The sequence below is a fragment of the Nymphalis io genome, chromosome 2, assembly GCF_905147045.1.
Source record: "Nymphalis io chromosome 2, ilAglIoxx1.1, whole genome shotgun sequence".
NCBI classification, from domain to species: Eukaryota; Metazoa; Arthropoda; class Insecta; order Lepidoptera; family Nymphalidae; genus Nymphalis; species Nymphalis io.
In genome coordinates this window covers 5,055,262-5,069,036 of record NC_065889.1, presented here as the reverse complement: position 1 = coordinate 5,069,036, position 13,775 = coordinate 5,055,262, and the positions used below count along the sequence as shown (strand labels likewise).

At 32.4% G+C, this 13,775-nt stretch overlaps 1 protein-coding gene across 4 annotated transcripts in view; it reads right to left on the bottom strand.

Moving 5' to 3' along the window:
- Positions 1 to 549: 549 nt before the first annotated feature.
- Positions 550 to 13,775, bottom strand: part of LOC126779487 (formin-binding protein 1-like) — a 42,610-nt gene continuing 29,384 nt past the window's right edge. The window contains exons 5-15 of one of the 4 annotated variants that reach the window (XM_050503508.1): positions 12,367 to 12,518; positions 10,195 to 10,351; positions 8,725 to 8,862; positions 8,055 to 8,258; positions 6,501 to 6,530; positions 4,816 to 4,914; positions 4,376 to 4,469; positions 3,988 to 4,141; positions 3,375 to 3,688; positions 2,824 to 2,999; positions 550 to 1,326 (exon numbers count right to left, since the gene is read on the bottom strand). In XM_050503508.1, the coding sequence (XP_050359465.1) occupies positions 2,827 to 2,999; positions 3,375 to 3,688; positions 3,988 to 4,141; positions 4,376 to 4,469; positions 4,816 to 4,914; positions 6,501 to 6,530; positions 8,055 to 8,258; positions 8,725 to 8,862; positions 10,195 to 10,351; positions 12,367 to 12,518 (1,515 nt within the window). In that variant the 3' untranslated portion in view covers positions 550 to 1,326; positions 2,824 to 2,826. The remainder of the gene's footprint in view (positions 1,327 to 2,823; positions 3,000 to 3,374; positions 3,689 to 3,987; positions 4,142 to 4,375; positions 4,470 to 4,815; positions 4,915 to 6,500; positions 6,531 to 8,054; positions 8,259 to 8,724; positions 8,863 to 10,194; positions 10,352 to 12,366; positions 12,519 to 13,775) is intronic. The other 3 variants (XM_050503516.1, XM_050503524.1, XM_050503535.1) reach the window with 3 other exon arrangements.

Sequence of the window (13,775 nt, the reverse complement as noted above, 5' to 3'; positions counted from 1 at the left end):
TGGTAAGTGGTAGTAGAGTCCAAACGCGACGACGGCCAGTACAGTCGAGAAGAATGTTCTACACTAGCCGCCCCCGCCTTGGCGGCCCGCAAGATCCGCCTCGTCACGTCTCATTTGAAGAAACCCGGGTTGTAAGAGGAGGGGAACACGTGACGTGACTTCAATTTTTTGGAAGTGCGACAAAGAAAGGAGTTGCCAAATTTCTGTGTGCGCGATGGAATTGATGTCACAGGCGGTGACATCGAGAGTCAGCACGTGTAGACTTATGAAGGAAGGCGGAAGCAGGAATTAGAGAGAATAATTCCTCAGAGCACTCGCTGTGATAAAGTCGATAGAAAGCACTCAACGCTGCTATCTCTCGATGCAATTGTAAAGGTTCGAGGGTGTTTGTGACCTTTACGTAGGTTAGACCAATGAATTTTCAATTTAATGTCCAAATTATTTATTTGAGTTTACATCTCATGTGATAGGTTACAGTGAAGTTTTATTTCGAATGATTACATTGAGGTGTTTTGAGAGTAGGCAGTTTGGGTGAAATAAATCAATGTGTAAGTCCTCATATAGTTTTATTTTATATAAAAAATCAAATGCACTCATCCATCCCTCATCTCACTATATATAAATACAATAGATTTCTTGCATACAGCAAATATTCAGAAAATAGCATTGGCTAATAACCACATTTAGCTAGCGCTTAATATTACATAAGATTCATTTAACATAAGCATTTTATAATACATCATGTGATACGGTTACTTTACTCCATTACTTCTAAACTACAAGTCAAATTGTCGTTTTATTTAATTTCGAATCTCGAATGTTTACATATAATACACTTGATACTTTATTTTTGCTATAATTTCGTATAATCAATCACATAAAGCAGTAACGACTATCATAAGTACGAAAAAATAACTTAACACGTAAAGAGCTGGCACAACGAAGATCTGAATGTGTTATAATATTAAAAAATAATTTTTTAAATCTATTGTTAAACGACAATACATGAAAATATGTACGTCACATAACATACAATATACACAATAAATAAGATCATGGAATGTTATTATGATTATCTCATTTTCAACTCTGACCACGGCCGCGGGACAATCAGGTTACACGATACGATAAAAAAATAAATCTAATTTCAATAATGATAAATTATAGCAAAAATACTTGTAAATATATAGGCCACAGATAACCGAGAGACTGATTGCACAGAGTCCGAAGCGGGCAGTGGGTACAGTCCGCGAACACTAATATATTCACACTGAACGATTAGTGACATCACTAAAACGAAGTGACATCACTTGTTCCCGAGTACATCTGAAAAGATGAAAATGTAATATTAGGACAATAAATTTCACTATTATGTTAATAACATTTACTTTATTACAAATGTATGTTTAACTTGTGAAATTTTCCTTCGATATTTCCATATAAGTAACCTTTCACCGTCAAGTACAAGACGCTTATATAATATTACACTTAAAAATTAAATAATGCTTGCCGACCCGCGACCTTCGATTAAAATGTGTATTTCCCAATCACTGATTATATTGGATCTCACAACAAATAGCAATCTTATTATATAAAAAAACGACGTAATGTATACAATTATGAGAATATTATTCGTACTGTAATTTTTCAATAAATTTAAAGGATTACAATTACAATTTACAGGATTATACTAGATGATATATAGAGTCGTGTCAGTGTGTGAGTGAGTTGATCATAATAGAGAATCTTGTATATTGTTACTGTTTGTTTTTGTTCGTATTGTATGCGCCCACGCATTGTTCATTCGATTGAGTTCAAAACTTTGTCTAATTATTTGCATTCATGTAAAGGTTTCTTACATAGTACTGTCACCGTACATTATGAACGACGTAGTAAAAAAAGTAAAAATAGAGAGGCTTTCAACCTGGTATAAAAAATAACAATCTTTAAACCTCTAAAAAACCTTTAAACCTCTTTATCTATTCTAGTAGTTTTTCTCTATTCTTAGCCAGGAAAGGGCTCACGGCCGGAAAGTTTTCATGACCCAAAAAAACAAAAAAAAAAGTATTTTTTATATTTTTGCTATTATCTATATTATAACGTTTTACGATAAAACTTTTTTTAAACCGGACAATTACTAGTTTATCTTATAAAATGACGGCTAAAAAGTGCTTGTATAAAGTTTATTTTGATTGGGCAAAAAAAAATAATCTAAATAGATATATGTGATTATGTAAAACATGTTGGAATTAACGTAATATATTTACGTAATATCGATCAAAACAAACTTTTATTTGTTTGAGCAATGATTACAACTCTATTGTGCTACGGCACTATCATTATAATAGAGTATGCGTGATGTAAATTGCTAAATTAACGCTTGAAATAGTTATGAAGTCGTGCTATATTCGTTTCTTTGAAATAATTAGTGTTAATATATAAACAGAAGGTTCTTAAAGTAGAACAAATTTGATATTTTAAATTACGAAAACTTATGATAAAATTTATTTTTAAGCAAACAAAAAATATAATGTGTTTGTTCATTGACCTAATTGCAAACATTTAGCAATAAAGCTGTACTTCGAGCTACTGGGTGTTACTTAACTAATTAATAACTTTTTCTTTAATATTTATTGATTTGTCAATAAAGGTTACAATTGGAGACATGGATATTTGATTTTCAAAATAATTTTACTAAAAATACTTTCAATAACTCCGTCGACTTTCACGCAATGTCAAGTAACTGGTAATGGTAATGGTAGTGGTAATTTAGTGGTGCTGATGTAGTGGTGGTCGTGGCGGCGTCGTTGTGATGTGCGTTACCGGCTAGTGCGCATGCGCGTCTGCGTAGAGCGTGGTGGCGATGTAGGTGGTGGGCACGAAGCCTTCCTCGCGTGTGTGGTGGCGCCGCACCCTGGTCCAGCCGTCGCCCGCGTCCGTCTCCAGCACCAGCAGGCGCTCGCCGCACTCCATGCGCATCGTCGAGCCCGTGCCGTTCGCTGCAACATTCACAACAACGGTTACTTTACATTATTTTACTGAACTTTCAAAAAATGAACGTTTATAAAACGATAATATCTTTCCTTTTCATAATTTATTTAATTGTGTAGCCGGACAATGATGTCAATACAAATACAAAAGTAAGTAAATGTATAAATGTTTAGATATAACTAAACATTATTTGTCTGTGAAGGTATTATAGAGGCTCAGTATAACATATACCTGACACAACATTATTGCAGATCAAAAATTTGTATTTCAAAATTAAACGTTCACAACTTTTCGCAGGAATTTTAATAATTAATACTTAAATATACTTATTTATAAGATCTTCCTTTCCTGTCGTAGTGTCGTATTCGAGACTAGATACTGACCTTCGAACGCGTAAAGCGCCTTGCAGTATCCCAGCGGCTGGAGATCCGGCTCGTAGTAGTAGTCGAAGTCCGACTCGTGGTCGTGGTCCTGGTCGTGATCGTGATCGTGGTCGTGGTCATGGTCGTGGTCGTGGTTGTGGTGGTCGTGGTCGCCGTTGGAGTGGTCGGCGTGCGCGGCGGCGAGCTCCCCGCCGAGGCCGGACTCGGGCGAGCCCCCCGCGGCGCGCCCCCCGCCGCCCGCACCCGCGCCCGCGCCCGTGCTCACCGACGACTCCGAGGCCGAGCGGGACAGGGACTCGCTGTTCGACCCGATACTGGCCAGACAAATGTGCTCAAACATAAACTCAATATTATTACATTCATTTCAGTTAGTATACTACATTTCTTAATTAAAAAATATTTATATAACTAGGGCTTAGCACCGACTCATACGTAAGACTTATTTACCTTCTAATAAAAAATATTGTTTTGCATTTTTAACAAAAAGGACTGTTTCGCTACATTAACTTTTTGGAGCGCTTTCTCTATCTTTGGAGCAAATATACATGGGCGGACTTCTGAGATAAGAATTCAGCTTAGCTGACTTCTTGTCTGACTACAAGAAAGTACTCACCTCGTTGCTTGCGTTGGCGCAGATCCGTTAGTTCTCGCTGTGGGATGTAAGGGCGGTGCACACACTTGATTGTTCGCTTCCACTAATAACTCTTCGTACTTGCGTAATTGCGCGCGCAATTTCTTGACTTTATCACAACATTCGTTTAGTTGACCTGAGGTGAACAAAGCACAAGAAGAAATGAGTTACATTTTAAATGTACATAAATATATAGTAATACTATTATATTAGTATACGTTTTATTATTATTATTTTTAACACAATCTATAAATCGTCTCAAAGGTAAAGTACACAAAATAATTAAAACACAATAGCCGTGGAACATAACGGGTTGTTAATGTCCCCCGGCTGGGCATAGGATAACAATAAGTAATAGACACAACCAAACCTTCTACAGTCATTGGATCTCCTAGAGTAGGGTTTGTTTCGTATACGCCTTTCATTTTCATTAGACCTTCCATCGAAGCTTGTACCTGTCCAACCTGGAATAATAAATCCATATATAATAAGTCCATAATATTTGTAAAGATTGGTACTTTTCGATATAAGAAGAATAAGAATTTCGAGAACATTCTACGCAATTTCATTAAAAAATAATTTATCCTTATTTAAGTTATCCAATATAGTTAATGTAAAAGAGGATCGGATTATGAGAGTGAAGGATAATAGAGAGTGCATCTGTGTTTGTACACACATCTGTGCAATATAATACGTCCTGCGCGGTTGGCTAATCTCACTTGAGATTGGCCGCCGTGGCCGAAATCGTTCAGGAGGACATAATCAATCAATTAATCAATGCAAGAAGGGTATCTTAATTAAAAATATTACCTGTTTGGTTAATTCTTGAACTTTCCCTTGAAGTTTCTTTTTCCGTTGATTCGGTGGTAAGTCTGAATAATCCTCCTTTCCGTCCACCGACATGTTGTTCTGTAAAAATATACGAATCCTTCATTCCATCTGATAAGTTTTTTTTTTATATATATAACCAACACATTTCAATCGATGAAAAATAAAAAAATAAAATCATAAACCAAAATCAAATCATAGAAAAAAAAAGATTAAAACCATCACATCGCCTAAATTTAGTCACAATTTTCAAAAATTAGATTTACATTTTATATTTAGAATACGTTTTGGTACTAACAACCACTTTAAAAGACCTGTGCAAACACTTATTTGCGTAAAAAAAATAAACGAGAAAGTATAACAGTGTGTTAATGAAGCCAGCTAAGCGAAATGGTGTGTACTACATTGTTAATATTATTATAATTTAATTGTTTTAATAAAATTAATGTTATTTACAAATGATATAAACACGAGAGCGGATTGTGTTTGATGTAACATCATTTCAATTAATTGAATCTTCACTTTAATGTAAACTGTTTATTGAGGACACTTAATGTCATAATAATATTTTTGCGTCTAACAAAAATTTACGTATATTTATTACACAACAAAACTGTCCATTACGATTGGAAATAACAATGTTAGATTTAGGGACCAGTGTCGACATGTCGATAAAAATGAACCTTCATGGTAAGCACTCCAATCCTTTTCGGACTCACTCCCAATTTTCAGATAAAAAATCAATCCTTTTTTAGGTATTCCAATCATTTTATTCAATCATTAAACATTTTCTTAATGATTATCTAAATACTTTAATAACAACTTTGTTTTCTTTGAATTATTATTATTAATTATATTTAAGAAATACATTGACTTTCTGACGTGAAATGACTGTCGGTTCCGAGCGGGTTACGATTAAATAATCGTATGAAATCGACCCATTAAATCGATACTGCTAAAAATACCGATCGATTATGACGCAAATATATTAAACAGATTATTTTTATAAATGAAGCAATTCTTCGAATAATTACTACAATGGAACAATCAAATTGCAAACATTCCTTAACCACAATAAGTCGATTCACTCTTGTTTTTCTTTATAAGCTTAGTGTGTCACTCGTCACAATGTTAGAGTATAAACACCGAGACTGCCCCATTACTAATGTTTATTATAAACGATACCGTTTACTTGTAATTCAATTCATACACGGTCAGCACTTTACATATATTGAAGTCAACAACAAAGAAAATAACTCCAATAATAATTTAATGTTCCATAATATAGCACTTACTATTATTTTCTTATATGAAAACAGTTCATACATGTCAAGTGTTTAAGATATAAACTCCAATTATCATATCGATTATAATTTGAATACTTTATTTCCTTTTTAAAACTTAACTACATTTATAAATGTTAAACCGAATCTCGTCACCGGTGGATATGATAATATTAAACAGTGCCGATTGAAATAAAAAAATAAAAAACTAAATTATATTTTAGTTACAAAACTAAATCTAGCTCGCAACTTACTAAATTCTAAATAGGACGATTATTTTAGTTCAAACTACATAATTATATAATACGTGTAAATCACACATTACGTTTAAAACGTGACAAGGGAACCAATTGCCCATAAACAAAACCGGCACACATAACTGACCTTCAGGGAGTTGCACGCCTCAATAATCTTCTGTGGCCAAAGCATTAGGCAGCGAGCACGAAACGAGGAAGCAAATAAATTATATTAAATAAAGAATTACTTGAACCGCTCCAGGGGAAAGTTACAAATAAATTAAATTATAAAAAAAAAAAATATGTGCTAGTATTTGTTTTTGTTTATTTTTTGTCATGTAGATACGCTCGATTTTTACCTTTGCTTACGTTATAATACGTTTAAATATTTTTTTATAATCTCATCTTATCTCATCTCACTTGTACTACGTAAATGCGTCACCAACATCAATAAATAATTATGATCAGATATTATGTCTCTTGTGCCTTTACGCAAACTGACTCATCTTTCAAAGCCAATAATGTTGTTTGGAGGCAGCATAACTTGTTTTTTTTTATCATAATGTTTAATCAATTATATGGCCAGAATTTGTACGTAGTATTACCACACATAGTAATATACATTTTAATATATTATTTTTTAAACAAGATAATGAAATAATTACCACTTAGCTAAATTTTAATCAAATAGCCTTAAAAGTTAAATTTAATAAATAAATATATACTTAATTAATTCACGCTTAGAAAACACTTTAAAATTCTAAATAATTTGAAAACACACAAGTATACAAACGAGCGCATCACACGATGGAAACAAAGTTAAAAAGAAAATAAAAACAATAGTGTTATATTTTGTGGTTATAACAAAATAATTTTATTATTAATTTAAAAAAAAAGTCAAATAAAGCGTGTTGTCATGCAAAACTTACGTCCCCACCACCGCGGGTCGACTTACTTTTGTCCACGTTAGAGACGGCCGCCGCCAGCCAATATATGAATGGATGTTATGAACCCGAGTTAGGTAGGGGATCGAGGGATAACAGATAAAAATATATTAGTACCTCCAAAACATAATAATAATTAAAAATAAATAAACAATACAATATTTACTATGTATACCGAACATATTCCCAACACATGCAAGTAAATATATATCCTCGAAGCTCATAAGCTCGCAACGCTCAGCCGATCAGCTTTTAATATAAAACATAAGAGTATCTCATTTCAAACATACAATTTCTACGATTGAGTATTTGAATGATTTTTATCATAATACATTATGAAAAATGTATTATATATATATATATATATATATTTTTTTTTTTTTAAATCGAATACAGTTCTGGAGTGCAGGTGACGTCACAACGTTAAATTTACCTCAGACAGCTGATTCGTGTTATTTAATTTATCATTTTCATCGTATAAGCATCACATTAACATTATGAAGTCACAAAAAATTTTATACACTTTTATTATATTTAAAGATTTAAAAGAAAACTTATACAGTAGTACTTTATTAATAGTTAAAATGAATTTAAAAAAATGGCTATAATTTTCATTCAAATACTCAGTTCTAATTGTCATACATAAAAAAAAATTATTATCTACCACATTCTTACTTATCACTAGGTAACATACTTAATTTAAAATATCTATTAACTATAACAACTATTATATAATCCGGTAAATTAAAAAGTCTCACCTTGTTGGAACTGAATATGGACAGGAGGCCGCCTCTCTTTTTGATCCGGTTGCCGGAGACGGTGCCGCGCGCCGCGGTGAAGTGGTTCTGTGTGTGCGTGGTCGCGGCCGAGTCGGTCGCGTCCGCGCCCGTCGCCGGCTCGAACCGGAAGTCGTCGGGCGGTACGAAACCCGATTTATACCTCTCTATGACGAGTTGTGTATCCTGAAATCGACACGAAATATTTGGTTTTGTAGAGTTAGGCTTTAGGTGAGAAAATTAACATTTTCTGAGCCACGAGAGAATCCCTCGACAAAAAAATAAATGTATTGCGTTTTTTTTTTTTTTCAGCCTTTTGCCGTCCACTGCTGGACGAAAGCCGTAAAAAAAAACTAGTGTAGGACGCCCTGTGACAAGATGGGCCGACGAATATAGTATTTGCATTGCTTTCTAAAAACAACGAAAAATATTAATTATTATTAGTATTTTACAAAACTACAACTACAGAATACTATTTTAAAGTAGACCATATTGTGTTATAACTAGCACATTATTTTTAGATATACATATACATACATACTATAGCACTTTTTATGCTTGAATAAACTACAATTGAAGTAAATGACTTTGTTCCTAACAAAGGGAAAAAGATCGTTTAACAAAAGAATAGATAAAATTAATTATTACACACCTCTTTTTCATTTATACTCTTAGCCGCTTGCTCCATTCCGTCAAGGCACTGCATTATAATTGGGAAGACCTTCCTTTCGACGTCCACAGAACTTAACATAAAGTTTTTAATATTCTTTATTCTTTTTTCATCTAAATCCTGCAATTAAAACACAAGACTATATAAAAAAAAATTGAAATTTTTTTAATCATTTTGCAATAAATCTTATTAACTAATACTTCATTAAAATAAATTTGTAGTTTAAACATATAACATATAAAAATAAAATTATAATATTTAAAGAAGAATAATATTTCTGAAGTATTTAAATGCATGCAAAAATATCCATATGTTAAGGACACTAAATGTATACAACAAAAGTAAATGTCCCAATAAAACATAAATTATTATATTAATTAGTATTTTTTTTTAGTTTTGTGTAATTAATTTAAGATATTAATAAGAAACAGCACTAATGTTCCAAATAACAATATAATCGAATCTTAAGAACTGATCTTTCTTACTAGCACGCTTCTTTCGGTATAGTTTTTATTCCTAAGACTATTAGACAACATTCAGAAACTTCACATGGAACTGTGGAACTGCAGCACGTAAAATTTTTAATGTCATATGATACAAATTTCAGGAGTACCTTCAAAAGCCAAATATATAAATTATATTTATAGAATTTAAATTTGAACTAAGACTCGAATAAAAAAAACGTAATGATCATTTGTCGCCTATTTTCGGGAATAAATAGTGTAAGCTTAAATAGTCCCCTTAAGATTTTATTTTTATATTTCTATGGCAACCCTACAAGTGACCTAGTTGGCTGAACGCCAGAGTGCAAGCTGTAGGCGCCTCAGAGACATTTCACAGAATCGTGTCAAAGTTTAAATTACTTCCTATTATTAAACATTGTTATGTAAGCTTATGATTCGAGCCAAATAGGCCATCCGGGTGGAATAGGAAATATTTTATTCAAAATTATTCTCTTATTTACTAATTTATTAACGTTATGTATATAACGCTAGAATTTGATATAATGTAGAAGCTCCGAACTCTTTACTTTTCGCTTGGTTGGTTTTTAAACATGGGGTGGCATTTTAATTTGAAGGTGTCTGGCGACAAATACTTGTGTCTCTTGGGAATTATAAAAAATTAAACGGGGACGTTTTTATCATAAATGTTTTACATGTAATATATTTCGAAGAACTACAATGTTATTGTTTTTTCCCTGTGGAATTAATGTCTTATAATGTCAATATTTCCTTTAAAAAGAAAAACAAATATATGTAGTCAGTAAAAATAATCCTATCCTGTTAAGAAGAATGTATGGGAGCTTACTCTAATTTATTAAGAAAAACAAATAAATAAATAAATAAATATATATATATATATATATATATATATATATATATATATATATATATATATAATTTCATAAATAAAAAGATTGGCAACACTAAAATATCAATAAATGATACGTACCTGTAACTGTTTAAAGACATGTGGTAATCTCTGTTCATAGTGCTGTCTCTGTGCATCATTTGTCTTCCGGAGCTGATCCACGTATTCCTGCTTCGCGTCTTCGCACGCTTGGCTTCGTAGCTTCATGTTCGTCTTTTGTTTCTCTACCTCCGCTCGACTGCAACGGTTAAACGAACGAATTATAATCTCAACAATATTTATAATTTTAAAGTTTATTTTGTGGTGCCTTTTTACCATGTTAGAACCGCATATAAGATATCTACCGAATTAATAAATAAAGTTTAATTATTCTTTGTATGTTTTTCATCTCTGTCAACCAATCAACCGTTTGTGTTGAAACTTTATTGAACTGTTCTGCGCACGCCCGCGAAAGCATGATTTTGTATTTGTTTATGTGGACTCATTTTCTTACTATGCGATTAAAAAATCTATTAATACTGTTTGTATGATATATGCAATTATAATTAAAATTCGAAATGATAATACCAAAAAGTAAAAAAAATACGTCGCTTGGCTGAGTTAAATGTATTTGTTCGCAATGGGAAAGTAACTCTGCTCATATTTTGCACAATTTATTGCGCTCTTGAACTGTGACGTCATTCTCTTTTATCCAACTTTTGTAACTTTATCTTTAAATCATTTTAATAGTTCGTTTCATTTTTATGAAATAACAGTATAAAATTAAATTGGCCTTTGTACGGAGTAATTGAATTGATAATATTCTATCAACATTTTATAATTTACTTTGATATAAAAAATATATATTAACATACAATGAAATAACTCGTTTAGATTTCGATTATTATCATTAATTCCGATATGTCGAAGCGATCACATATTCGACTTTCACTTAAGTTTTGACATGACTTTTTCCGGATAATGTAGATTATATAACGTAAGGCAAAAGAAACGGCTATAAGAATAATATAAGAACATGTCACGTATATGTTGAAAAATATATTATTTACATAAAACATTTAAAAAAACAGAAATATACTTGATTATTACGTAGACTGTGTGTAACAAGCAATATTGAACTATTTCATCAAAGATATACATGTCATCACCGAATAGAATTAAATGTTGCTATGTATCCTGTAATTAATGGCTTTATAATATTTTTCTTAAGAAACAGGAGTCGTGCTAGACAATAGCCGACTAGTTAGTTACTGAGGGCAAGTGCTCAGGACAAAGTAAGCAGGACAGCGAGGTATTGTCCAGCATCATATGATATTAATATGATCCTTACGGGACGTACGAGGAACTTATATGATCATTAAAGTAGTAAGCTATGCAAAGAAACTTGATTGAGATTAAAAATAGGCATCTACCCACCGGAAAGCCTTGAGTGCACTCGACATCTCCCTAGCGGCGCGTTTTATTTAAAGAATATTAATTTTGCAGAGTCACGGCTTTTTTAATATACAAACACATGAAAGGAGGCGAATGAGCTAATGAGTCAAATCGCAGGACAATTAAATTGCTAATATAAGGCATACATCAAGGATTGCTTTAACTTACTCTAGAAAGTACCTTTATATTGGTGTGATACATAATATGTTGTATTCATTTATAATTACAATAAGTTCATTGGCATCTTACCCAAACATTTTTGAAGTTTAGATAAGCAATAAGTATATAACGACAGCTCAATTTCAAATTTTTGTTATCATTGTCTGTTTAAAATGTATGATAAATCACATGAGAATTATTACAACACGACGCAGCGACAGATTTAAAAAATCTAATATTTCTAAGTATGGGAGACATGCGACAGGAGATGTGATCTTTCGTAGAAATAAAATGTAGTAAGAGCCAAAGATTTATTATCGTTATAAAAATATAACGAAAGGGATTTACAAAAAAGTCTTAACAGTAGCCCAAGATTATTATGTTAATATAATTAATTATCCCATATTGTTTCAATAACCTAAAGCATTACGAGCGTAAATAAAAACAAATGCAAAGATCAAATCATTCATTTCATTCATGAAAAATATACTCTTTTATATTTTTGATTAAACACGATCTTTAAAAATATAACACACTTATAGAAGCAATATTTTATTTTTAAGTTTGAATTCGATTAGCAATTATACGCTGTACCTCCTCTTAACAGGCCCTATTCCCAGTTTTAGCGCTTTTACGGCAATTGTATTGTATATTTATTACCTTAGATTAAAATCTGCGTCTGCCTTCTGGAAGGCTTCGAGCGCCCGTTCCGACTCCCGCGCAGCGCGTTCGTACGACCTCCGCGCCCGCTCCAGCGCGCCCACCGCCGTACTCAATACTGCCATTTGTTTCGCGCCTTCGTTTAAATGTTGCTGTAAATAATATAAAACAATTATATTAATCTAAGAATTAAGTCAACAAAATTATATTTACAAATCACGTAAGTTGCTAGAATTTTTTCAATTAATCGTAGGACTCTGTCAGAATGTATAATCACAATAATACTTTATCATCTGTATATGTCTGTTTGACATTTGTATTTATAGTTGATATGTAATTATATAACATGAACAAAAAGTAAATAAAGGTTGTTGTTATTTAGGTGTTGAATGTTTGCCCAGCGGGTGGTATATACGCAGAAACTTGCAGATTAAAAAAAAGTTTCATACACAACACTTGTGTACAGTTTCTCGATAAACATAACTAAACCGCAAACAAAAGCCAATAAACAAAACATCTACTTAGTATGATGTACATAATTGAAACCAAGAATAAATTTTATCTCACAAGAAGACAACCAAATTTTACATTTAAAAATCGAATACGATTATATTTATTCAAAAACAAATTTAAAAATAATGTACTTTAATAGCTCCTTAGTCTAAATGTGTCGTAATAACAGCCCTGCCTATATATATGTACATATATACGAATGTTACTATTTCAATGAAATAAAAACAAGATAAGAGTAAGATCGCATACACAATCGACAGAGATAAAATACAAAGTTTTCTTAATAACCTTAATGATATCCACAGTACATAGTTTCCCTATGTATGTCTTAATATTAATTAACATTTTAATAATCAAAACAGAAACAGTATTAACTCGAGGTAGCGTAATATTTATTGCTGATGTCGAAATAATAATAAAGAAAACTCTCCGAGTCTTCGAAACGGGCTTTAAGACATTTCGTTTTGAAATAAATACCAATGCAAGTTCAACGTTAGTTTTTTTTTCACACACGGCCATCTGATCCCAAGTTAAGCTTGTACAAAGCTTGTGCTATGGAAACCAGACAAATGGAAACTGATATACTACATACACTACTTTTCTTTTGTAAATACATACATATGTAGAAAATTACACCCAGATTCAGGACAAACAGACATGTTCATGCACACAAATGTCTGTCCTGGGTGGGAATCGAACCCACAACCTTCGGCGTGAAAAGGCAAGTATCTACCAACCACGCCAACCGGTTCGTCAAGTTCAGTAAAAGAAAGTTTGCCAAAAATGTATACAGTAACAGCCTGTTAATGTCCCACTGCTGGGCTAAGGCCTCCTCTCCCTTTTGAGGAGAAGGTTTGGAACTTATTCCACCACGCTGCTCCAATGCGGGTGGTAGA